This window comes from Rhinatrema bivittatum, chromosome 1, assembly GCF_901001135.1.
Source record: "Rhinatrema bivittatum chromosome 1, aRhiBiv1.1, whole genome shotgun sequence".
NCBI classification, from domain to species: domain Eukaryota; kingdom Metazoa; phylum Chordata; class Amphibia; order Gymnophiona; family Rhinatrematidae; genus Rhinatrema; species Rhinatrema bivittatum.
In genome coordinates this window covers 499497049-499519804 of record NC_042615.1, presented here as the reverse complement: position 1 = coordinate 499519804, position 22756 = coordinate 499497049, and the positions used below count along the sequence as shown (strand labels likewise).

Sequence of the window (22756 nt, the reverse complement as noted above, 5' to 3'; positions counted from 1 at the left end):
CTGCTATGCACAAGCGGGTCGTCAGCTTGGAGACCGTGTTAAGGCTCACTCTGTGAGAGTGATGGCAGCGTCGGTGGCCCACTTTCGGACAGTTCCTGTCGTTGAAATTTGCAGGGCTGTGATGTGGATTTCTCTACACACATTCACTACCCAGTACTGCTTGGACAAGGATGGTCGACAAGATAGTAGCTTCGGCCAACCTGCTATTAAGTTCACTTAGAGAATAGCCACTGCCATTAGCAATGGTTACATGGAATAGACTTAGTTTTTGGGTACTTGCCAGGTTCTTATGACCTGGATTGGCCACTGTTGGAAACAGGATGCTGGGCTTGATGGACCCTTGGTCTGACCCAGTATGGTATTTTCTTATGTTTCTTATGTCCTTCGCAACCTGTTCAAGGCTTAAACCCAACTCTCCCTACCTAAAGCCCATGGTTTGGATTCAGGCTTTCTCCCTATCTTAACAACAGTACCGCTGTTAGTTTTGTGCCCGTTGGCACCCGGTTTGGTGCCGTTTGGTCAGACACGTTCCAGGGAGCAGCCAATAGCTTGGTATTCACCCATCTGTGTGGACTACCATCCTGCTTATCCTAGGAGAAAGCAGAATTGCTTACCTTAACAGGTGTTCTCCTAGAAAGGCAGGATGTTAGTCCTCAGGAAACCTGCCTGCCACCTCACAGAGTTGGGTTTTTCCTTTCATTTTGTTGTTTTATTTTTTTGCTCATGAATTCTATATTACCAGACTGAAGAGGGACTCTGCATGGACGTGCGGATAGTGGCATGCTGGGCATGCTTAATGTGCCAAAGTTTTAGAAACTTTGACAAAAGTTTTCTGTGCCAGACTCCATCTGTAAGGACCAACATCCTGCTGCCCTAGGAGAACACCTGTTACAGGTAAGCAACTCTGGTTTTTTTTAATGTTTGGAGGATCATGGAGAGGAAGGGAAGACTAAGCAGATAGGTCCTATATTTGCTACACTTGGGCAGGGGTGGAGAGTCAGGCTGCTAAGCCTGCTTGAATGTTTGTTTGGGTTTTTTTTGTTAACGCTGCTTGGAACTTAACCAGCCACATTCTTTGTAATATAACTGGTTAAGGTTTAAATTATCCAGTTAACTTTAAACCTAACTGATAATATTCAAAAGATGGTTGATTAAATATAAACTCATCTGGCTAAAGGTAGCTGCATAACATTATTTGGGGATATTCAGTGCGACGCTTATCCCATTGAATATCCATGATAACTTATCTGGATAACTTTAGCTGGATAAGTTATCTATTAGAATTTTTTTTAAATATTGCCCTCCTATCACTAACCTTACCATACAATCTCCCTTTATGCCCTCCCTCCCCTTCCTGTGTTACAGCCCCAGACAAGAACCCTGGAGGGGTGAAGGGAGAAGGGACAGAACCTGACAATATGGTCATTAGTTGGAAGGTAAGATGTAAAGACCCGATCCAGCCATTTTATTCCCTCTCCTAGCTCCCCTCTGCCTTTCTCTCTCTCTCTCTCCATTTTACTGGGCACATTCTCATCTCCTTTCTGTCTTCACCATCCTTCTCTGCTGTGTCCCATATCCCAGCTCCATTCTGCCCTCTTCTCTTTCCACTATTGCCATGTCCATTCTCCTGGCTCCCCTCTGCATATAGCGAATCCCCTGGTTCTCCTCTGCCTTCCTCTCTATCACCATCTGCTTTTTTCTTGTGTTGGTGGAAGATTCTCTGCCTCTCTTGACAGCCCCTGAAGGGAATAGACTGGAATGGGCGTGGCTTCCATTATCTGGTGAAGTGGAGACTGCAAAGCCAGGGTGGCGAGTGGCTTGAGAACGTCAAGGAGAGCCCTCCCTTCATCGTCCACAACACCAACACCTTCGTGCCCTACGAGATCAAAGTGCAAGCGCTGAACGACATCGGGATGGGGCCGGATCCCAAGACCATCATTGGTTATTCAGGGGAAGCTCGTGAGTACAACCCCCTGCCCTCTTCCTCTTGAATTACTCCTTAAAAAGTGCCCCCTTGGGTTGCTTGGGTCATAGATAATCAGTAAGAACTAAGTATTCTGCCCCCTTGGAGTCACGCGGCCGCCCCAGTGCCGAACGCCAACGCTGCCCTGCTGCGACCGGAGGCCCACCCCTCGAACGGGTCATCATACGGAGACCAGAAACCCCTTTAAAAAGTCCACGCCAGCTGCAGGCGTTGCGCGGGCTTTTTAAAGGGCTTCGATGGGTCGGGGTTGATTTCTACTCAACCCTGACCCATCGAAGTCATTTCTACCTGCCTCCGCCCACAGCAAGAAATGCAACTCTCTTGCAATAAATAATATACCAGTAGTCACCCATGTCTGAGAGGTGTCACAGTAATAACATGTATTAATTACCAATCTGCCTTTTGTTTACTTAGCTCCGTCTTTTGCTTTCTAGTTCAACTAGCACTTTCTTTTGCCTATCTGGTTTAGTTAACCCTGCTCTTTAGCTAATCTAGCTTTAGTTTTTTAACTTATTACTTGTGCTGTTACCTGTAGTAGTTAACGTTATTACGCGCCTATAAAAAATTATTGTTCAGCGTCCCTTGCAGTTCTCCTGCACCCCTCCCCCTACGTTTCAGCTCCATTTTTAACTGATATGTGCCACCTGACTATAACCATCCTGCATCACCCCTCCCTGCGCAAAACCTACCCAGCACACCCTCATCCCTCAATCTCTCGCAAATCATTAGTGCCCATCATGATCTCACCCCTCACCCAATTTCTAGGCCCAGCCACATTAGCCATCTACTTAGTCAACGTGTAATCCATCCTTAAAAAAGCTCCCATCCTCCATGACCTGCTCACAGATCACAATCCTGATATCTGCGCTATCACTGGGTCCTGGCTAAAGGATTCAGATCATGTCTTCCTTAACCAATTCCCCCTACAGGCCTGCGACATCTTCTCCATACCGAGACCCAAAAAAAGAGGTGGAGGGTTACTCCTGGCCGCCAGAAAACACCTCAACTTCAAACTCCAAACTACCCCCCCCCCCCCCCCGAATTAGAAATTGGGCTTTTTAAATCTAACACTGCAGGTCTGTCTCATCTATGCCCCCCCAGGCCTACTCGAATATGACCCTTCCCCTATCATTGAATATATCACAGACAATCTTAAATCAGACACCCCAGCAATTATTCTCGGAGACTTCAATCTCCACGTGGATGCCCGCCCTGCTACACCTGCATCTGAAATCCTTCTTGACACCTTCAAGGCCTTGGGTTTGAAACAGATCATCTTTGTGCCAACACATAAAGCAGGTCATACTCTCGACCTCCTCTTCGTTAACTCCCACTTTATTGTACCTAACACCCCTGTAGCCACCCCCTTCCCGTGGTTCGACCACTTCCTCATTAACGCCCAACTTACCACGAATACCTCCCTTCCAGCTCCACAAACTCATAGTAAGACAATATCCTTCCGTAAACCCTGTTCTTCAGAGGACCTTACACTAGCTTTTGATAATGTAGCCAAGAACCTTGACCTTAACAATCCAGATGCTGCCCTACACTCCTGGAATACCATCACCCCATGGTAGCCGATGAAATCTGCCCCATAGTCCATAAAGAAATATCACTTTCATGAACTGATAGAAAACCATGGTACATCACTGAACTAAAAAAAATAAAACAGGACCTCAGATCAAAAGAACGCACCTGGCGTAGACAACCCTCCCCCACACACAAAGCAGCTTATAAACATACACTGTACACTTACCAACAAGCTACACTCCAAGCCAAACGAGATTTCTACTAGCCAAAATCCATGATTATCAATTCATTTCTAATGCCCTCTTCTCCTATGCTGCAGATCTCACAAAGTCCACCCTCCCTACCGCCCGCGAAGAAAACGTTGGCGATAAATGTGACAAACTGGCAAAGTACTTCCAGAGCAAAATCGCCAACATTCTCCTTCGACTCCCTACCAACCCTTCCCCCACCTCCCTGCGCCCAAATAACAACGAATTCAATATCAGGTCCCTCGACCTCACAACTACCCTGGAGATTGAAACCATCTTGAAAAAGATGAAACCCGCCACCCATATCTCAGACATAATCCCCTCGAAAACCCTCCTCTCTATCCCTACTGCCATCGCAAAACCTATTGCTGATATAATCAACTGCTCCCTCACATTCGGTAAAGTCCCAGACTCTCTTTAAACTTGCTGTCGTCAAGCCCCTCCTAAAAAAACCTAACCTTGACCCCACTGACCCAGCAAAACTACCGGCCTATCTCCAACCTGGCCTTTCATCTCCAAAATCTTCAAAAAGGTAGTCCAATACACAACTCACTGATTTCCTCGAAGACCATAGTATCCTACATCCACACAATTTGGTTTCCGTAAAGGTCGCAATACGAAAATCTCCTTATAGCAATTACTGGCACCATCCTCATAGGCATGGACCAAGGTAAATCGTATCTCCTTGCCCTCCTAGATATATCGGCAGCCTTGATACTGTCAACCCACCAAATCCTCATTTCCCGTCTGGCAGAGATAGGTATCTCCAACACAGCACTTTCATGGTTCACCTCCTATTTCACCCACAGAGAATACTTAGTAAAAATTGATAAGTCTGAATCTTCACACATTCCCCTCACTCAAGGTGTCCCCCAAGGATCCTCCCTATCCTCCACCCTATTCAACATTTATCTTCTGCCTCTCTGCAACCTACTCTCTGACCTAGGCCTGAAATTTTTCCTGTATGCTGACGATGTGCAAATCCTTATTCCTATTCAAAAAACACTCAAGGATTCCCTTCAGTTCTGGGAAGACTGCCTTATCTCTATCAATTCCCTTTTATCCAACCTCTACCTTGCACTAAACGCTTCAAAAACGGAACTCCTCATCATCTCTAATCAACCAGAACTCACAAGACTTTCCACCTCTCATAACTCTGCCTTAGTCCTTACCCCTCTGCACTCTGTAAGAGACTTGGCGTCTCATTAGATCCTCACCTAAATTTCAAACCCTACATCAAGTCTCTTCTAAAGGGGGGCTTCTACAAACTCCACGTGCTGAAGAAACTTAAGCCCCTCCTCCACACCCAGGACTTCCATCTAGTTCTGCAGACAGCCATCCTATCTAAATTGGACTACTGCAACTCCCTTCTCTTAGGCCTCCCTTCATCCACTATTAAACCCCTACAGATACTGCAAAATGCCATGGCGAGAATCATAACCAACACCCGTAAAAGGGACCACATCACCCCCATACTAAAGGATTTGCATTGGCTTCCCATCCCTTTCTGCATTCAATACAAAACGCTTACCATCCTACACAACACTCCCTACAAAGACAATCACTCCTGGCTCAAGGAAATGCCACGTTTCCGTACCTCGAACCGCCCCGCTAGAACCTCCCTTGCAGGCACCCTTCACACCCCATCCCTTAAAACTGCACATCTTACCCTAACCAGAGAAAGATCCTTCTCCATTGCTGGCCCGACTCTCTAGAACTCCCTTCCCATTGATCTCCGTCTTGAACCGTCCTTACGCAATTTCAAAAAAGGTATCAAGACATGGCTCTTCAAGCAAGCCTACCCGGATGCTAACCAAACCTTGACAGTGCCATGCCTACCCGGAAGCCTACCAGATCTATACAGTGCCCCTTTGCCCTCCCAGAACTCTCTGTGCACTATATAGTTGTACTTCAAGCTATATTATGTGCTCCTCCCATGTTGTGCTTTTAGTTAGCTTTTTTAGTTATTTTTGGTTATTATCCGCTATTTCTTCTTTCCTATAGTTACTTTGGTTACTATCCGATCTTCCCTCTTACCTTCGACCCATTTTTCCTTCACTCCCATTCTTAGCTCCCGGCCCATTTCTCCTTCCCCTGTTCTTGCCTGCTCCACTCTCCCCGCTCCTTGTTCAATGTCACTTTCCTTTCCTTGAGTTAATTGTAAACCGGCATGATGTGTTCTACGAATGTCGGTATATTAAAAATTCATAAATAAAAACTACCATTACTTACAGTTGAGGAGTTATGGGCATAAATCTAGATTGAACCAAGATCTTCGATCCCCGGTCTCGCTTTTTGAAACATATTGTAAGGCGGTGGATAAAGTGCCTCGACTCTTATCTAAGATATATAAATTACTAAATAATGACTTAAAATCTCCCCCATTTTATGTCACTGCATGGGAGAGGGACCTAGGGGAGTCACTAAATGAAGATTTTTGGGATGAGATATATTCTACAATGGGGAAAGGCCTGATTTCTGCTACGTTAGTGGAAAACGGTCTTAAACTGCTCTATAGGTGGACTATACCCTCAGTACGCTTACATCGCATTTACCCCCGCATATCTCAGATAGATGTTGGAAAGGCTGTGGGGGGCGAAGGGACTTTTTTCATCTTTGGTGGGACTGTAAGGTAGTATCACAGTTATGGGAGTCTGTCGCCGCTTGGGCAACGGATATCCTTCACTTTCCTATAGTGTCTACTCCTCAGATTGCTTTGTTAAATGGGGGGTCTCTTTTGGGTGACAAATACATCTCTCAGTTCATAAAGTTTGTGGCAACGGCGACCAGATGTGAAATTGCACTCCACTGGAAGGCCTCTACAGGCCCCAACTTGGCCAAAATTCAAGCAAGAGTGGATAAGGTTTTTTCCCTTTGTAAAATAACTGCTCATAAACAGGGAAAGATAGGATCCTTTCTGAATACATGGCAGATGTATCAGGCTTGGAGGGACTTACGAGCTATGCATTGAATGCCCCTTAGGGCTTATTGGATATTAAGGGTTTCTCACTAGTGTATGCATGATGCTTGTGAGAGATGGATTTGCTGGGAAGTGGGGGAGGGGGGGAAGGGGATAAAATAACACAGAGACTGTTTTCAGTTTATTGTTTATTGTATCTTTAAATCTGTGTATTCATGGCTGTTGTACATTACTGTTGTTGTCTCTAATAAAAAACTTAAATTAAAAAAAAAAAAAGTTCATTCATAAATAAATAAATAAATAAATAAATAAAAATACTGTCTCCTATGGGACAAGTGTTAAACTACTCAGAGTGTTTAGGTTTGCAAGCACACTGTGCCCCTGGGATTGCAAGCTAATTTTGAAAGGTTAACTTTCCTAGGATATAGAAAGATGGACTCAGGACCAATGGGTTATGTGCTCCCCCGCTAGCAGATGGAGACGGAGTCAGGTTTCAAAGCTGACGTCACCTAAGATACACCCCTGCAGTGACCTCAGCCATTCAGTATCTCTTTGTCTCCTAGCAGATGTGGATTGTGTTATCCCCACACCAGCATTGGTGTTTAGTGGGATTGCAGTACTAGTTTGAAGAAGAAATGTACCTTTAAATTGGAGAAAGATCGAACCCCCACTCTCCTGTGGTGATACCTAAAGCTCCCCCCCCAGTTGAGAATTCCTGAGGCGATTTCCGAGATCCCTCAGAGGTGTGTGCCTTGGTCCAGTAGCCGGTTCTCAGCGTGGGCTTTGCTGCTGAAGCAGCTGAAAGGCAGCAGGTGCAGGAAGCCAAGCGCGGCAGTGATGGCCTAAGACCTCTCCCCTCACAGCTGGAGATCATCTCTGTACTCAGCTGGTAAGCACTGAGCCCAGGTAAGTAAAGAAGAACTCCTTCGATTCAGAGACTTGGAAGGGCTTCGGTAAGTCTTTCCTCTGGTCTCCTTGCTTGGCGTGCCGTACTGACGATGTTCCCGATCCTGTTAGGGCAAGGGAAGGGGTTTCCGAGCGGGTTGAGCAGCCCCCCCGATTGGCTAGGCCCCGCTTCAGGCTCGGTGGGCACTCCACGTGGCAGGCCGCGGCGGTGCCATCTTGCACACGGTTTGGTGTGGCACCAATTTCCCCCATCGATCATTGGTATGCGCATACCAGTGCACATAACCGCGTGCATACCTGGGTGCATGAGTGCACACATATATATTCGTGCACAACCGGACACGTATACTTACGTGCGTCGGGGTGGATTTGTGCATGCTTGAGTCCAAGCGCTAGCCGGCTGAACGCACAAGCTACAGTAAACTATGGCTCCAGCAACAAAGAAGCACAAACAACACTCTTTGTGCTGCCTGCTATATTAGGGCTGCATAGTCTGACCTAGAATCCTTCCTGTGTCAGCACTGTGAGGAAGCCCAGGGAGGGCTGGACTCTCAGAACTTCTCCAAGCCTAGCCCCTCCCAAGCCCAGCCCCTCCCAGTCAGCCACGACCTTATCTGATATCACCCGGATCTGAGCAATCCCGGGACTGTGTCCTCCTCTGGCGAGGGCAGTTCAGCGGCGCCTACCCCAGTTCCTCCTGGGCTAGGTATGGACCCGGTGACCTTTCTTGGGTAGCATCCTTTCAGGGCCTTCAAGCTTTTGTTCTGGGGGATTCACCGGCTGCCCCTGCCCAGTCTGAGCCCCAGCTAGGAAGGCCATGTCCTCCCAGCCCTATCAGCATACCTCGGGACATGCCTCACCTCACCAAGGGTATCCCTGATAGGGACCCAGATACCATGGACAATGAAGGAGATGCAGACTCATTAGAGGATGGGGAAATCCCTCCAGGCCTGGAGCCATACCGGACCATGCTACGGCTTTTCCACAGAGATGAAATGCCGGCCCTGGTCTCCCAGACCCTCAATACTCTGGGAGTTCCCAGCATGGACCCTATGTTGGAACCAAAGAAGAATCCCATCCTGGTGTCTTTTCGGAAAGCCTCTTGCTATTTCTTGATGCTGGAAGCCATCCAGGAGTTGATTGACCTGGAGTGGGATGCCCTGGAAGCCAGCTTTAAAGGAGGTCAGGTCTTGGAGGCCTTGTACTCTCTGGACTCGGCAGCCAAAGAACACCTGCATTTCCTGAAAGTGGATGACCTGATCTGTGCTATTTCGTAGCAAACAACTATCCCAGTAGAGGGAGGAGCAGCCTTGAAGGATGCACATGGTAGGCGACTGGAGTCCACCCTTAAGCAAGCCTTTGACGCAACAGCAATGACACTGCAGATCGCTTCCTGTTGCACCCTGATGGCTCGCTTGTGTCTGCTTCTCTCGAAAAAGAGAGAGAGGTACTCACTGGAGCGTAGTGCAAGCGTCTTCCTGGCAATGAAGATGGTGGGACCAAAGGTCCGTGGTGCAGGATACACTGGACTGGTAGGCCCTCAAGGATCGAGTACCTGATAGTACAGAAGATCCTGAGATCCTGAAATAAAGAGAGAGACTCCCGAGGAGCGGTTGCCAAGTTAGTAGAAACCCCGAAGGGTAGTTGGAAGTGAGAGGCCCCCAAGGAGCAGGTGCCTAGAGCTTCATCAGGAGTGAGATTCCCCGGAGGGTAGCGAGGCGTCTAAGCGAGCAGCTTAGAGCGGTCAGAGTAGCTAAACTGAAGTCCTTGCTAACTCAGTAGGTAGCATGGCGGAGGCTTAAATACCCGGAGGTATTGACATCATGCAGTGGGGACGCCCCTGAGGTTCTCGCCATGATGTGTACATAGGCATAGGCAACGTGCACGCCCTAAGAGGCCATGGGAAGGAGCATGGCGGACTGGGATGCCCATGCTGTGTGGAGATGCCAAGGGTTTCGGCACTCGGCACCGGAGGCAGCCATCTTGCCCAAGGAGGAGGAAAAGGGAAGAAAAGAGGTAAGGCAAAGCGGTCGCAGCTGTCTGCGACCGACGGACGCAACAATAGCTGTGGCTGTAAAATTGTTCAGCGGATGCGACCTCTAATGCAAAACTCACAAAAATGCCCTTTAGGGGATCCCTCCTATTCGGATACGAATTGGAAATGCTGGCCAGTAAGTGGGATGAATCTCCAATATCGCAGCTACTGGAAGATTTATTTAAGAGGTTTTTATATACCGATGCTCATGAAAAATCATATCACGTCGGTTTACATATAACTTTAGTTGGAATTACAATAAACAGGGGATTTTAACCTGGAGAAACAACTCTAGAGAGAGTCACAAACAAGGATAGAGGTGGAGAAAGAGTAATAGCGTTAATAACATTAACATTAAGGTAACAACAACGATAACTGTGTTAAATAATGCGGTAAGGTGTAAAGAGTCTTATGGCGTGCTTCAGTTCTTCAGGGAAACGCTTGGCTGAAGAGCCAAGATAAAAAGAGGTTGCAGCACTCCTCACCCATGAGGGGTTGGGCCAGAGGCTCCCAGCACTTCTGGCCCTACAGAAACTCATCATTTCAGACATCTCGACACTTGGGAAGGTCTCGGTCCTTTCGGAGCCGACAACCAAAAAGAGGAACTGGTTTGGGCTCAGGTTTGAAGCGAACTTCCCAATGAGATTTGGCTGACCCATCCATGGGACGAGGAAATAGGGGGCTGACTATCCCTCTTCTATCAGCAGTGGGTCAAGATCACCTCAGACAAATGGGTACTGGACATCATACAAGAAGGATATGCTGTGGAATTTCGCAGCATCCCTCGGGACATGTTCAAGATGTCACCTTGCCACTCCCAGCACAAAATACTGGCAATGGAATCCTCATTAATGAGGTTCCTCAGTTTGTGGACTATAACCCTGATACCTACACCCCAGGAAAATATGGGGCGTTAATCCATCTATTTCATCGTACCCAAGAAGGACGGTTCATTTCGCCCCATCCTGGACCTCAAGAGCACCAATCGTCATCTGCGGATAATTCACTTCTGCATGGAAACTCTTCACTCCGTCATAATGGCCAAACAACCGAGAGCGTTCTTAACCTCCCTGGACCTCTCAGAGGCCTACCTTCATATCCCAATCCAACAAGATCACCAGCATTTCCTACGCTTTGCGGTACTGGGCTGCCATTATTAGTTCCAGGTGTTGCCCTTCGGCTTGGCAACCACCCCCAGAACGTTCTCCAAAATTATGGTGGTCGTGGCAGCGGCACTGAGGAAAGAAGGGATCCTGGTGCACCTTTACTTAGACGACTGGCTGCTCCGGGTGAAGTCATTGAAGAGAGCCTCCAGGTGACCAGCAGGGTGAGGTTCCTGCTTCAGGAAATCAGTTGGGTCATTAACATGGACAAGAGCAGCCTCAAGCCCTCCCAGTCCTTAGAGTACCTGGGAGTTCGGTTCAACACCAAGCAGGACAAAGTCTTCCCCCCCTCCCTTGAGGATAAGATAACATGTGCCAAGTGCGTCAGTTGACGAACACAATGCGCCCAGGGTGTGGAACTATCTGCAGTTCCTCGGCCTGATGGCGTCAACCCTGGAGGTAGTACCATGGGGAGAGCACACAATTAGCCACTCCAATACTCCCTGCAGTCACATTGGAACCCACTGTCTCAAGACTACTCGATTTGCCTCCACATACTGATGGAAGTATGTTCTCGGCTCCAGTGGTGGCTACAGGAAATTCATCTAACCAAGGGTGTAAGCCTGTCCCCTCCATACTGGTTAGTCCTTATGATGGACGTGAGCCTCCAAGGGTGGGGAGCTGTCAGGAATTGACAACCCGGCGCGGTGGAACATAAACCACCTGGAAGCCCAAGCTGTCAGAATAGCATGTCTGCAATTCAGCCACAGGCTCCAGGGATAGGCAGTCCGCGTGATGTCGGACAACGCAACAACAGTATCCTGCATCAGCTGCCAGGGAGGAACCAAAAGCCACCAAGTGTCTCTGGAAATAGACCCCCTTATGGAATGGGTGGAGTTAAATCTACAAGAGATCTCAGCCTCCCATATCACAGGAAAAGACATCAGAGCAGACTTTCTCAGCAGGGAGAATCTGGATCCAGGCGAAGGGGCGTTGTCAACCAGAGCTTCCAGCCTCTAGTAGATTGCTGGGGCTTCCCATCCATCGACCAACTGGCCATATCTCAGAATGTGAAGGTCCCCCGATTCTTCAGTCGCCGAAGAGATCAGCACTCCCAAGGGATCGACGCCCTTGTCCAGACCTGGCTAGAGAAGGACTTACTATACGCCTTCCCTTTGTGGTCTCTGTTGGGCAAGGTCATTTGCAAGACAGAACGCCACAGAGGATTAGTCCTTCTGGTGGCCCCGGATTGGCCCAGAAGCTCGTGTTATGCAGACATAAGGAGGCTACTGGTGGAGAGCCCCCTATGCCTCCCCCCACACAGGGACCTTCTCCAACAGGGTCCAATCCTTCAAGAGGACCCAACTCTGTTTTGTCTTTCAGTCTGGCCCTTGAGAGGGCTCGCCTGATGAAGCATGGATATTCGGTGGCAGTAATCACCACCTTGCTCTGCACGCGGAAGTTCTCGACGTCCTTAGCGTATGTACGGATCTGGAGAATATTTGAGGCCTGGTACGAGGAACGCGGGGTGCCCCCTCAGCCGACCAAGATCCCCATAATTCTGGAGTTTTTACAGGACAGCCTGAACCAAAGGGTTGTCCCTCAACTCCTTGAAGGTCCAGGTGGTGGCTCTCTCCTGTTTCAGGAGCGAAGTGAACAGAGCCCGCCTGTCAACACATCCAGACTTGGCCCGTTTCCTAAAAGGGATTAAACATCTCCGACCACCCTTAAAGTGGCCGGAGCCCCTATGGAACCTCAATGTAGTATTGGACTTTTTAACAGGGTCTTCCTTTCAGCCGCTGCACAGTCTGTTTCTATGCCTGTTAACACTGAAGACTGTATTCTTGGTGGAGATATGCTCGGCTCATCGCATCTTTGAACTACTGGTGCTTTCTTGTCGGGAGCCATTCCTCTAGTTTACTCCAGGAACATTACACAGCTTGTCAAGGTAGTCTTGCCAAAGGTAGTCTTAGAGTTTCACCTGAACCAATCCATTTCCTTACTGTCCCTAGAAAGATGCAAGGACACGGAAGACTACTGCCTGCTGCGCCACTTAAATGTCAGTAGGCTTTTAGTACGGTATTGGGAGCATTCAGAACTGGTGTGCAAGATAGACCGCTTGTTTGTTCTTCACGGTGGAAGGAAACAAGGTGAAGTGGTTTTGTGAGTTACCATAGCTCACTGGATCAAGGAAGTGATCATGGGAGCTTATGTAGAGGCAGGGAAGCCTTTACCCCTTCAGGTAAAATCTCATTCCACTAGGGCTCAGGCAGTATCCTGGGTGGAAGCTAAGCTACTGTCTCCCGTTAACATCTGTCGAGCAGCAATGTGGTCTGCCTTACACACCTTCTCCAGGTTCTATCGCCTGGACGTCCAGGCCCGAGAGGACGCAGCCTTTGCGAGGATGGTGCTAACCGGACTGCGAGCAGCCTTCCACCCCATTCGGGAGTAGCTTTTGTACATCCCATTGGTCCTGAGTCCATCTGACTGCACACTAAGAAATGGAGAAATTACTTAGCTGATAATTTTGTTTTCCTTTCTGTAGACAGATGGACTCAGCTGGCCATGAATGATACCAAGGAATCGCCCTTGAGGTGAATCTCTGTTCCAAGAGGTTATGGGTAAGTCGTCGCCCTATCTCTAGATCAGGGCACCTATAACATTGCTGGAATTCAGCACTTATGTTTGGTTGAGTACAGTTATGGTCACCAGTTTTTTAAACAAGTTTCTAATCAAGTTATATCCAAATGTTATTCAATAGTATGTCCACGATGGCTTTTGAAGAGAATACTGAAGAGCTGAGGTCACTGCAGGGGTGTATCTAGGGTGACAATAGCTTTGAAACCTGACTCTGTCTCCATCTGCTAGTAGGAGGGAGCATATAACCCATTGTTCCTGAGTCCATCTGTCTACACTAAGGTAAATGAAATTATCAGGTAAGTAATTTCTCCATTCCTGCAGAATTTTCCTATGCATATTCAGGCCAGCAAGGGAGCGCAGAGACTTTGTAGTCGCATACTTTGAACTTCTGTTGAAGCAGGGACAAACGTCCCTGCATGCATTCTCCCTTCCCTTCCCTAACCCTGCCCCTTTTCCTCACAGGTAAAAGTAGGTGTGCTGTTCACACTGGGGGGGGAGGGGAAGCAATAATCAGACAAGTTTCTTGCCTGGCTAAACACTCATTTAGCCACATAAAATGTCTTGAAAATGACCCTCTTACCGTACAAAAGATTGCATCTTGTGCCGGGTGGTGCAAAGGTGCTCCATAAAAAGTCAGTAAATTCTGTGAGTGATGTCTCTTATAGCATAAGAGATGGCATCTTGTACTCCCAGCCTGCAAGGGCTCAGGGCAAGAAATAAATCACCAGAAAATCAATATATTTTATTCAAAATTACTCAGCATTCTACCAGTGGTTCATTAAAATGAAAAACTTCTTAAGTATGCAGAGCAGAATGGGTGTTAAATCGTGTCTCCCATTCATAGAAATGAAACATAGAAATGACGGCAGAAGACGACCAAATGGCCCATCCAGTCTGCCCAGCAAGCTTCGCACTTTTTTTTTTTTTCCCTCATACTTATCTGTTTCTCTTGGCTCTTCGTAATCTTTTGGTTCTATTTCTCTTCCACCCACACCATTAATGTAGAGAGCAGTGTTGGAACTGCATCTAAGTGAAATATCTAGCTTAATTAGTTAGGGGTAGTAACCGCTGCAATAAGCAAGCTACACCCATGCTTATTTGTTTACCCAGACTATGTAATTCAGTCCTTGTTGGTTGTCTGTATATAGATCCATTTTTCTTCATTCCTCCTGCTGTTGAAGCAGAGAGCTATGCTGGATATGCGTGAAGTATCAGTCTTTCTCCCCTGCCATTGAAGCAGAGAGCTATGCTGGATATGCGTGAAGTATCGGTCTTTCTCCCTGACTCTGTGTACTTCCTGCCAGCCTTTTTCATGCACACCTGCCCCTCTGCTATTCAGCAACAGAGTCCAGATCAAGACCCAGGAAGGCTCATATGCAGCTACGTTTGGGACTAAGTTTTGAGACTAATAGTCTTAAAACTTTGGAAACCATTTTCACACTTGAGAAAGCCAACAAAATACTTAAGTTCAGCACAAAATGAGCAACTTTGGGCCCATTTAAGTCTGCAGTATTTTAACTCTGCAATTACTTTTTCTTAACTCTGCAAAATATTTGTTCTTTTTCTGTAGCAAGCATTTATTGCAACTGCTGCCCTGTAAGGCATACTATTTCCTTATGTTGTCCAAGGAAGGACACTCCTTCCTTCTTGTACTTCTTGACATCTCGGCTGCATTTGACACGGTGAATCACTCCATCCTCCTCAAACTACTTACAGACATTGGGATAACAGGAACAGCATTCAAATGGTTCGACTCTTTCCTCAATAACAGAGGATACAAAGTAAAAATCAATAACAAAGAGTCTCTTCGCATCAACTCCACAAGAGGTATACCTCAGGGCTCTTCCCTGTCACCCACACTCTTCAATATATACCTGCTCCCCCTCTGTCAGCTGCTCACGAAGCTAAAATTTAAACACTATCTATACGCAGACGACGTTCAAATCCTGATCCCGATACCAGAATCCCTCTCAAAAACACTTAAATTCTGGGACAACTGTCTTCAAGACATCAACCACCTCCTAACGAACCTAAACCTAGTGCTGAACACATCTAAGACGGAACTGCTCCTTATTTCTCCCAACCTCAGTGAGAACCTTCACCTGTCCCACACCAACACCCTGGTCAGCCAAGCAAGAAATCTCGGCGTTATAATTGATAACCAGCTAAATCTAAAGAGGTTCATCAACCTCACAACTAAGGACTGCTTCTTCAAACTTCAGGTGCTAAAGAGACTCAAACCGCTTCTGTATTTCCAGGACTTCAGATCAGTACTCCAAGCCATCATTTTTTCCAAATTAGACTATTACAATTCAATTCTACTAGGTCTTCCCGCCTCTTCCACCAAACCGCTTCAAATGCTGCAAAACTCGGCTGCCAGAATCTTATCAAACGCCAACAGAAGAGACCACATCACACCTATCCTAAAAAATCTGCATTGGCTTCCTATAAGCTTCAGAATCTTACACAAATGTCTCACCATCATTCACAAATCAGTTTACAATCAAACCCCTATCGATATCCAATACCCACTCACTCTACACACGTCCCTAAGACCGATCAGAGAAGCCTACAGGGAATCGCTTCACCCCCCCTCCCCCAGCCAAATCCACACTCCACTCAGCCACCAAAGAGAGAGCCTTCTCGACAGCGGCACCTAACATTTGGAATGCTATGCCCTCTGACCTTAGACAAGAACCCTGTCTATTGACCTTCAGAAAAAAAGTGAAGACTTGGCTATTCCAACAAGCCTTCCCTTAATCTGGGACCTCCCCATCTACAGGCTCACTCCAAGGCCCTCTAGTCATCGCATCCCCTTTACCGCGTTTGTAAATATTGTTGTATTGATATGTTTAGTTCAGAATTCCTCTGCCATTGGCTCCTCTTATTCCCAGTTTGAGTACCCCTGTTTTATTGTAACTTTCGTTTATTCTTGGCTATGTTAATGTTACTTCCCTATGTTCCATGTAAACTGATATGATTTGATCTGTATCATGAATGTCGGTATATAAAAGCACTAAATAAATACATAAATAAATGGTAACGTGCCTTCCCTGGACAGTAAACAGCAGCAGTTTGAGCACAGGGAGATAAAGTGGTTTTCCCTGTACGTACCAGGATCAATCCAGACTGCTGGGTTATGCCTCCCTTCCAGTCAGAGAAAAAGCTGAAAAGCACCCCTAGATATACCGGTGTACCACCTGCGATCCTTCAGTATCTCTCTGACTCCAGCAGATGCAAGAGAGCATAACCTGCAGTCCTGATCCTTGTCAAATTTTACAGATATATATATATTGTTTATGACCAGGTTTGGTTTTTGACTATTGACTAGATCAACTTAAAAAAAAAAAAGATTTAGTAAATGAATTTTGGGCTGTCTAGTAAACTTTCCCTGTACGTACCCGGATCAGTCCAGACCGTGGGTTGAGCCTCCTGTCCAGCAGATGAAGACAGACTAAAACTGAAAGGGTATCCTATATCAGGACAGAGCCTACCCTGCAGCCCTTCAGTATTTGTCTGTCTCTAGCAGATGGATCAGCTCAACCCGCGGTCTCCTGATCTTGGCTAGTTTAGCCATATTTCCAGTTTGTGTACTTATCCTAGTGGATCAAGCAAGTACTTTTCTTGGTTCTGGTTAAAAAAAAAAAAAGGAATTCGCTCTGTTTTTTATTCTTTGGAGACAGCATTGTCTCCATGCTCTTGAGGGGCTTAGGGGGGGCTTGGCCCCTTGTGTTTTCTTTCAACATAGCCTAAGCCCCAGTTCCCGGTGCTCCTATAGGGGGTGAAACTGGTGGTCCAGTCACTCCCCTTGTACCTGGCTGCCCTTAAGTGTTAAGGAGATTTCTCTCCTGTCAGTGCCTTTAGGGTACACACACACTTTTGCCTGCTTTCCGTTTAAAAAAAAAAAAAGGATAAAGTAAAAACAAAAAAATTAAGTCTCCCCACAAACCCATTATTTTTACCTCGGGGGTGCAGAGGTTCTTTGTCGCCAGCAGTCGGGCGCTCAGAGAGGAGCGTGCAGGATTCAGTCCTCTGCCTCTGCTCCTCCTGGCAGCGAAGGGGGGCCTTATCAGCTGTTTTTCTCTGTGACTGTGGCTCCTCTTCACTGAGAATGCCGTGATCACACTGCAGCCTAGCCTGTGGGGAGCCCTCGACGCGATTTTCGCGCGAGGGGCTATGTTCTGCGTGTCTGCCAGGTGGGGAAAGCCCCTCCCAGGCAGTGCAGTCAAATCCAGCCCGAGGTCGATCTTCCAGGCGCGTGGCCAGGCCGTTCCCGGGTTGGCAAACCGCGGGAACGGCAGCCATTTTGGGAGTTTTAGCAGCTCCTGATTCGGGGCTGCTCGGCGCAGGGGATGAAGATTTTTTTAGATCTCCCCCCGATTTGAGCCCCGTGCGACCCCAGGACGTGGTCCCTGACCCCCCCCCCTGCAAGTCTAGGCCTCGTTTTTCATCGGAATTTGTGCTCCAGCTTGCAGGAAGAGAAGGACCCCTCCCCAGGTCCCCCGCCAGCCAAGCTTCCGCGGTTGGACCCTCCGCTCACCCCTGTGGCTCCGGATCCACAGGGGGCTGTCAGGGTGCGGGTGGTCCCGGCCCCCCCCCCCCCCCCCCGTCCGGACCCTCCGGCGCCTTTGGGGACCCCGGATCCAAATGTGGATTTAGTGGGGATGCTTCTTCCTCTCGAAGGGGATGATCCCAGGGTTCTCTGTTTGTTTCAGAAGGAGGAGTTGGAACCCATCATTCCTTTTGTCCTCCAGGAGTTAGGAATTGAGGGTCCCCCAGCGGATACTCTTACAGGAGCACTGCCTAAGCACATGGACCCGGTCCTGGCGGGACTCCGGGCCCAGGCTTCTGCCTTTCCTTGTCACCCTATGCTCAAATTGCTACTCCTCTGGGAATGGGAAGCTCCCGAGGCGGGACTTTGTGTAGGGAGAGCCATGGACAAGTTTTATCTGCTCCCGGAGGACTGCCTGGAACTGCTGAAAATTCCCATGGTGGATTCTTCAGTCTCCGCTATGACCAAGCACACAACTATTCCGGTGGTGGGGGCTACGGCCTTGAAGGATGCACAGGATCGCAAACTCGAATTCCATCTTAAGCGTATCTTCAAGGTACTGGCATTGGGAGTTCGGGCGACTATTTGCAGTAGTCTCATGCAGCGGGCCGGCCTTAGGTGGGTTCAGCAATTACTCGGCATGCAGGACCTTCCCCTTGCGGAGGCGGAGCAGGCTGAAAGGTTGGATGGTGTTATTGAGTATGGGGCAGACACTCTGTACGATCTTCTCTGCGTCTAGGCGAAAGCAATGGCCTTGGCGGTTTTGGCCAGACGGCTCTTCTGGTTACACATTGGTCAACGTACCCGGCGTCTAAGGCGCAATTGGGCACTTTGCCTTTTAAGGGTAAGTTGCTTTTTGGCGAGGACCTTGAGCAGCTCATTAATTCCTTGGGTGAGAACAAGGAGGACTGCTCCCAGAGGACTGCTCCCGGAGGACCGACCGAAACAGTCTCGAGCTTTTGTGCCTTCCCGGTCCCGTTTTCAGGGCCAACATCGATATGCGGCTCGGGAGCATGGTACTTCTTCTCGGGGTTATCCTTCGCGGTCTCAGTCTTGGTCTCAGCCCTTTCGCGGTCGTTGGCCCTTCCCTGAAGGGGCACCTCAGCGTACCACCCCGAAGCCCACTTCCCAATGAGATTCGGTCAACCCATTCCTCAGTCCCCAATCTAGGGGGTCGTCTCTCCCTATTCTTCGAGGAATGGGTCAAGATCACGTCAGACCAGTGGGTCCTCGAGATTATCTGAGACGGTTATGCTTTAGAGTTTTTTCGAGATCTGCCGGACCTCTATGTAGTCTCTCCATGCGGACGTCTAAAGCGTGATGCTGGGCTCAAACCCTTGCCATGCTTCAAAAGCTGGGAGCCATTATCCCAGTCCCAGAGGCGGAGCTTGGCGCCGGCCAGTCTTCCATCTACTTCGTCGTCCCAAAGAAGGAAGGTTCCTTCTGCCCGATCTTAAACCTCAAGAGGGTCAACCCGGCCCTCAAGGTACCTCATTTTCGTATGGAGACCCTGAGGGCGGTCATTGCAGCTGTTCATCCCGGTGAATACCTGGCCTCTCTCGACTTAACAGAGGCATTCTTACACATCCCGATTCGCCCCGCACACCAGACGTATCTCCGCTTCCACGTTCTGGGCCAGCATTTTCAGTTCCGGGCGCTTCCCTTCGATCTAGCCACCACGCTGCGCACCTTCACCAAGGTCATGGTGGTGGTGGCAGCGACTCTCCGACGGGAGGGAGGCTTAGTCCATCCTTATCTGGACGACTGGCTCATGCGAGCCAAATCAGAAATCCTCTGCAGACAGGCAGTCAGCTGGGTTTTAGCTCTTCTTACCTCTCTCGGGTGGATAGTAAACTTTCCCAAGAGCCATCTCCAGCCTTCCCAGGTGTTGGAATTTCTGGGGACGCGCTTCGATACTCGGGTCGGAAAAGTGTTTCTGCCCCGTGCTTGAGCATTCAAGCTCGTCGACCAGATACGCAACCTTATCTCCCGCTCCCGATGGCGTGGGACTACCTCCAGATCCTGGGGACTATGGCCTCCACCATCGACCTTGTCCCCTGGGCTTTTGCGCATATGCGTCCGTTACAGAGAGCTTTGCTATCCCGATGGCAACCGGTGTCGGAACAGTTTCAAATAGTTCTCCGGCTTTCGGCCTCTATCATCGCCGACATACAGTGGTGGCTTTCGCTTCCGCATCTTCTGAAGGGAATGCCTCTTCGGACTCCACAGTGGATCATAGTCACCACGGATGCTAGTCTCTCCGGCTCGGGGGCAGTCTGCCAGTCTCAGATCACTCAGGGTTATTGGTCCCCGGTCCAAGCCCGCTGGCACATCAATCAGCTGGAAGCCCGGGCAGTACGCCTAGCTCTACAGGAGTTTTTACCTCTGCTCCAAGGCAAGGCGGTGAGGGTCCTCTCTGACAACTCCACGACGGTAGCTTATATCAACCGGCAGGGGGGCAAGCGGAGTCGCTTAGTGGCTCTGGAAGCCAGCCGACTTCTTGCCTGGGCGGAGTGACATCTGGATTGTCTAGCCACCTCCCACATAGCGGGCAAGGAGAATGTGCAGGCCGATTTCCTCAGTTGCCAGCGTCTCGATCCAGGAGAGTGGGAGCTCTCGGACGAAGCCATGACCTTGATCATCAACAGGTGGGGCCCTCCGCACCTGGACCTCATGGCGACTTTAACCAACTCCAAAGCCAACAGGTTCTTCAGCCATTGGAGGGAGCACTGTTCGGAGGGAGTGGATGCCCTCGCTTTCCCTTGGCCATCGGATGTCCTCCTTTATGTGTTTCCTCTGTGGCCTCTCGTGGGAAAAGTTCTCCAAAGAATAGAACTCCACAAGGGATCGGTCATCCTGGTAGCTCCCGAATGGCCCTGCAGGCCATGGTTCGCGGATCTGGTCAATCTGGCGTCGGATGGCCCTCTGCGTCTCGGCCATCTTCCTCGTCTATTACAGCAGGGTCCCGTATTTTTCAACCAGGCGGATCGCTTTTGTGTAGCGGCCTGGCTTTTGAACGGCGACGGCTGAGGCATAAAGGCTATAAGGAAGAGGTGATTACCACCCTCCTGCGGGCGCATAATCCATCTACTTCGTTAGCTTATGTCCGCATTTGGAAGGTCTCTGAGAATGTCTATGCTGACTCGGGTGTCTCGGCACGTTCGGCACCGGTCTCCGTGGTCCTTCCTTCAAAAGGGCCTTTCCAAGGGTCTGTCCTTCAATTCGTTGCGTGTCCAAGTGTCCGCTCTCGGTTCTCTTCTCGGTCGTGTAGAAGGGCACCCCTTGGCGTCTCACCCGGACGTTGCTCAGTTCTTGGAGGGCGCCAAACACTTGAGAAACCCCCCTCTGACCCACATGTCCGTCCTGGAATCTCAATTTAGTTCTCCAGGCTCTCTGTGTGGCTCCATTCCAACCTCTCCATCAGGCTCTGCTAAAGGACCTTACGCTTAAGGCGGTTTTCTTAGTTTCTATTTGTTCCGCTTGTCAGGTTTCAGAGATTCAGGCGCTGTCCTGTCAGGAGTTTTTTCTGTTTTTTGGATTCGGGAGTCTCTCTCAAAACGGTTCCTTCCTTTTTGCTGAAGGTCGTTTCTTCTTTCCATGTTAATCAGTCTGTGGAGCTTCCGGCATTCTCTGCGGAGGATGTTGCGGGTCCCGATGGGGGCAATCTTCGCCGGCTTGATGTGAAACGAATGTTACTCCATTATCTCCAAGTCACCAATGAGTTTTGACTCTCCGATCATCTTTTTGTCCTTTGGAGTGGTCCAAATAGGGGAAAACAGGCTTCTCGGACTACTGTTGCTCAGTGGCTGAAAGAAGCGATTGCCTCGGCTTATATTTGCCAAGGCCTGTCCGTTCCTGAGGGCTTGAAGGCTCACTCCTTGCATTCTCAGGCTACTTCATGGCCGGAGAGTCAGTCAGTTTCTCCGCAAGAAATCTGCAAGGCCGCTACATGGACATCCCTGCATACTTTTGCTCGGCATTATCGTCTAGACCTGCATGCCCCAGTTTTTGGTTCATTTGGGCGGCAGATGCTTCGAGCAGGACTGTCTCGGTCCCACCCGGTTTAGGGAAGCTTTGGTACATCCCACGGTCTGGATTGATCCGGGTACGTACAGGGAAAGGAAAATTAGTTCTTACCTGTTAATTTTCATTCCTGTAGTACCACGGATCAGTCCAGACACGCTTCCCTGGTTTTTCTTCCTTTTCTGCCGTCCACTCAAAGCTCTTCCTACAGGTCTCTGGATGACTCTCACCTATCATTATCTTAAGGACACCGGAAGCATCTATATGATGTCCAAGGATAAGCAAGAGCACTATTTTACAGAGTCCATTCCTTGTTCATAATTGTTTCGTCTGTTACTCTTTTGAGTTGTGTTACTTGCTTGATCTCTTTACTGGGTTATCTTAGTTCTTTTCTGCTTTGACAATGGTTATACTGAAGGGCTGCAGGGTAGGCTCTGTCCTGATATAGGATAACCTTTTCAGTTTTGGTCTGTCTCCAATTGCTGGACAGGAGGCTCAACCCACGGTCTGGACTGATCCGTGGTACTACAGGAACGAAAATTAACAGGTAAGAACTAATTTTCTTTTTCTAGGGGCAGGCAAGGCAGGGCATTGCCCTAAAGCCTTTATTCCCAGAGACTAATAGCTTGCCCGGTGAGCTGGGGGGAGTATTTACCGGTGGGCCGGTCACTCTCTCCCCTCTAGACTGGACCAGAGAAGTACAATTCCTCTGGTGACACTATTTCTATACTAGACCAGAGAAGTATAATTCCTCTGGTGGGTGTTCATACTAATTGTACAGGGAGGTTTAGATTTTTCCCCTGTCAGTGGCTGAG

The 22756-nt window shown here is 48.8% G+C and overlaps 1 protein-coding gene across 1 annotated transcript in view; it reads left to right on the top strand.

Annotated features, from left to right (window-relative positions):
* L1CAM (L1 cell adhesion molecule) overlaps nucleotides 1-22756 on the top strand; it is a 324282-nt gene that overhangs the window by 211998 nt on the left and 89528 nt on the right. The window contains 2 exon segments of the mRNA XM_029609487.1: nucleotides 1366-1436; nucleotides 1737-1959. Coding sequence (XP_029465347.1) covers nucleotides 1366-1436; nucleotides 1737-1959 — 294 coding nt within the window.